Raw genomic sequence first — 3,059 nt, 5'->3', positions numbered from 1 at the left:
GTGTCTTTCCTTTTTATCTTCACGTACCCAACCAAAAGAAGTTTTGTTTTACAACAATCTCTTCTCTTTTTCTGCAGCTCTCATCCCCAAGCTCTCTTTTCCCCCTGTCAGTTCAAGAGATTTCCTGGACATCTCCAGGTCGTCACACCAGAAAAAAATAAATATTTTCCTGGAGGACGGCCTATGACGTCAAGGTTCCCTGTAACTCCCAGACGAACGTTCGAAAGCAAGCCGCCAGCTTCTCCGAAGCATCGCAGTTTGCGCATGCGCTTCTGCTTGCCGGACAGCAGAGTGGATTTTTATGCCTTCTCGGCACCCTTACGTCGCGGAGTGGTGGTGTTAGAGGTTTGAGCAACGAAACCTTATTTGCCGGAAGTGGGAAGAAGAGAGGGAAGTCTAACCCTCTCCCAGGGTCTTCAAGTTTAGGGCTGGGGGCTGATTGTCGCTAAAAAGCTCAGAGGTGCTCTGGTGGATACAATTCCTCGCTTTGCGAAAAGAGGCTAGAACGCGCGCTGAGGTGTGTGTGTGTTTTTTGTTTTTTAATTTATTTAATTTATTTTTGGCTGCGCTGGGTCCTCATTGCTGCGCATGGGCTTCTCTCCGTCGCAATGCGCAGGCTTCTAACTGCGGTGGCCCCTCCTTGCAGAGCACGGGCTCCAAGCGCTCGGGCCCCAGCAGTTGTGGCACACGGGCTCAGCAGCCGTGGCTTGTGGGCTCCAGAGCGCAGGCTTAGCAGCCGCGGCAAACAGACCCAGTTGCTCCGCGGCATGCGGGACCCCGCCCCCGGACCAGGGATCGAACCCGCGTCGCCCGCATTGGCAGGCGGACCCCCAACCACTGCGCCACCAGGGAAGCCCTGAGGTGTGTTTTTGGTGTAAGTGGGCACGCGTTGACGCTGGCTTAAGAGGACCAAAACCATCAATTAAAAGAATTTCCGCTTGGCTAGCTTTAAAAGGCGTTTGATTCAGAGAGGTGGAACGCATAGATTTTAGTCTGGTCTAGGTTCGGCTACCGACCTACTGTGTGTCCTTGGGCTCCTCCCCAAGTCTCAATATCCTCATCTATAAATTGAGGGGTAGACAAGATTCTTTAAGTCACCTTTCAATCCGTCTATTATTGCAGGTCCGTTTTGTCGTCTGAGCAACAAAGCCTTGGGGGTTAAATATCGTTGGCCCCGTTTTAGAAGGAAGACATTGAGTTCCAGGGTGAGAGACTTAGTTATTGCACAGAAAACGGTTAGAGATTTTAGACCTGGAGACTAAAAGATTATGCTGTAACTCCATGATCAGGCCTCCTTTGTGTATTTCTGTATCATCAGTTCCTGAAACTGGCCTATAGCAGTTACTCAAAAAGTTTTGAATGGATGGATGAATGAATCTTTTCATGTCAAGGCCAATGACCCAAGCAGATCTGGTGTCTCTCCACCTCTCTGATGTATTAACAAGTATAACTCTTCTCCAGGTGTATCCTGTGTTTACTTGACGGGGGACTCCGAGTCCAGTTCTGTCGTTTTCAACTTAAACAGGTAACATGGAGGCACCTCCAGTCACCATGATGCCTGTCACCGGGGGCACCATTAACATGATGGAGTACCTGCTGCAGGGTGAGTGAACCAGGGAGCTTGTTTTCCTCTTTTCTGTTCAGCTTCCGCGGAGATGAGAAGCTGTTCTACAAAGGCAGCCTGCATAATTTCTGGCACCTTTTTTTTTTTTCAATTAACCCTTAATTATGGTCACAAATACATAACATTAAATTTACCATATTAAACATTTTTAAGCATACAGTTCAGTAGTGTTAAGTATTTCACATTGTTGTATAGCCGATCTCTAGAACTTTTTCATCTTGCAGAATTGAAATTCTATTCCCGTTAAACACTAATTCCTCCTTTCCCCTCCCTGCAGCCCTTGGCAACAACCTTTCTACTTTCTGTTTCTAATTTTGACTACTTTAGATAACCTCATATGAGTGGAATCATTACAGTATTTGTCGTTTTATCACTGGCTGATTTCACTTAGTATAATGTCCTCGATGTTAACCCATATTGTAGCATGTGACAGGATCTCCTTTTAAAGGCTGAATAATGTTCCATTGTATATATGTACCACATTTTCTTTATCCATTCATCTGTCAGACATTTGGGTTGCTTCCACCTCTTGGTTATCGTGGATAATGTTCAGTGAACATGGGTGTGCAAATATCTCTTCAAGATCCTGCTTCGAATTCTCTCAGATAAATACCCAGAAGTGAGATTAATGGATCAAATGGTAATTCTATGATACTGTTAACTAGCTCCATTTTATAGATCAGGAAATAGAAGTGAAGTAACTTTCCCAGATGAGAAAACTCAAGACCCAGAGGGGGTAATGATTTTCAGGACGTCATACAATGTTTAGTGCAAGAGTTTAGACTTTAATTCAGATCATCCATTTAGTAACTTACTGTGAACAAAATAGGGTTGTTAATTTTCACTCCTCAGGCTGCACCTCCTTCAGGCTTTCCCATCTCAGTAAGTGCCACTGTCATTCACCAGTTGCTTGAGCCATACATTCAGGAGTCAATGTACATTTTTTACTTTACCCCCACATGTAGTCCATTTCTAATCCTATTCATTTTACTTCCAAAATATGTATTAAATAAGTCTTTTCTCAACCTGCAGTACCACATCCTGGTTTATCATCCTTTGCCTGAACTATTTTAGTAACCCTGTACTTATTACATTGCTTCCACTTTTTTTTTTTCATTGCTTCCACTTTTGATCGTCTTTCTCTTCTCACACAACAGCTAGTAGTCTTTTTTAAAAAATTGTTTTAGTATTAAAAATATTCAAACATAAAGAAAGTGGGGGCTTCCCTGGTGGCGCAGTGGTTGAGAGTCTGCCTGCCGATGCAGGGGACACGGGTTCGTGCCCCGGTCCGGGAAGATCCCGCGTGCCGCGGAGTGGCTGGGCCTGTGAGCCATGGCCTCTGAGCCTGCGCGCGTCCGGAGCCTGTGCTCCGCAACGGGAGGGGCCATACAGTGGGAGGCCCGCGTACCGCAAAAAAAAAAAAAAAAAAAAAAAA

At 45.3% G+C, this 3,059-nt stretch overlaps 1 protein-coding gene across 4 annotated transcripts in view; it reads left to right on the top strand.

Annotated features, from left to right (window-relative positions):
• Nucleotides 1–354: 354 nt before the first annotated feature.
• Nucleotides 355–3,059, top strand: part of MED18 (mediator complex subunit 18) — a 7,073-nt gene continuing 4,368 nt past the window's right edge. The window contains exons 1-3 of one of the 4 annotated variants that reach the window (XM_027109465.1): nucleotides 355–517; nucleotides 1,123–1,205; nucleotides 1,462–1,603. In XM_027109465.1, the coding sequence (XP_026965266.1) occupies nucleotides 1,531–1,603 (73 nt within the window). In that variant the 5' untranslated portion in view covers nucleotides 355–517; nucleotides 1,123–1,205; nucleotides 1,462–1,530. Of the gene's footprint in view, nucleotides 518–810; nucleotides 862–1,122; nucleotides 1,206–1,461; nucleotides 1,604–3,059 lie in introns of those variants that run through there. The other 3 variants (XM_027109463.1, XM_027109464.1, XM_027109466.1) reach the window with 3 other exon arrangements.

The sequence above is a fragment of the Aethalodelphis obliquidens genome, unplaced genomic scaffold (assembly GCF_003676395.1).
Source record: "Aethalodelphis obliquidens isolate GAN/ISIS:26980383/991018 unplaced genomic scaffold, ASM367639v1 scaffold9, whole genome shotgun sequence".
Classification (NCBI taxonomy): domain Eukaryota; kingdom Metazoa; phylum Chordata; class Mammalia; order Artiodactyla; family Delphinidae; genus Aethalodelphis; species Aethalodelphis obliquidens.
This window is presented reverse-complemented; position numbering and strand designations above follow the sequence as displayed.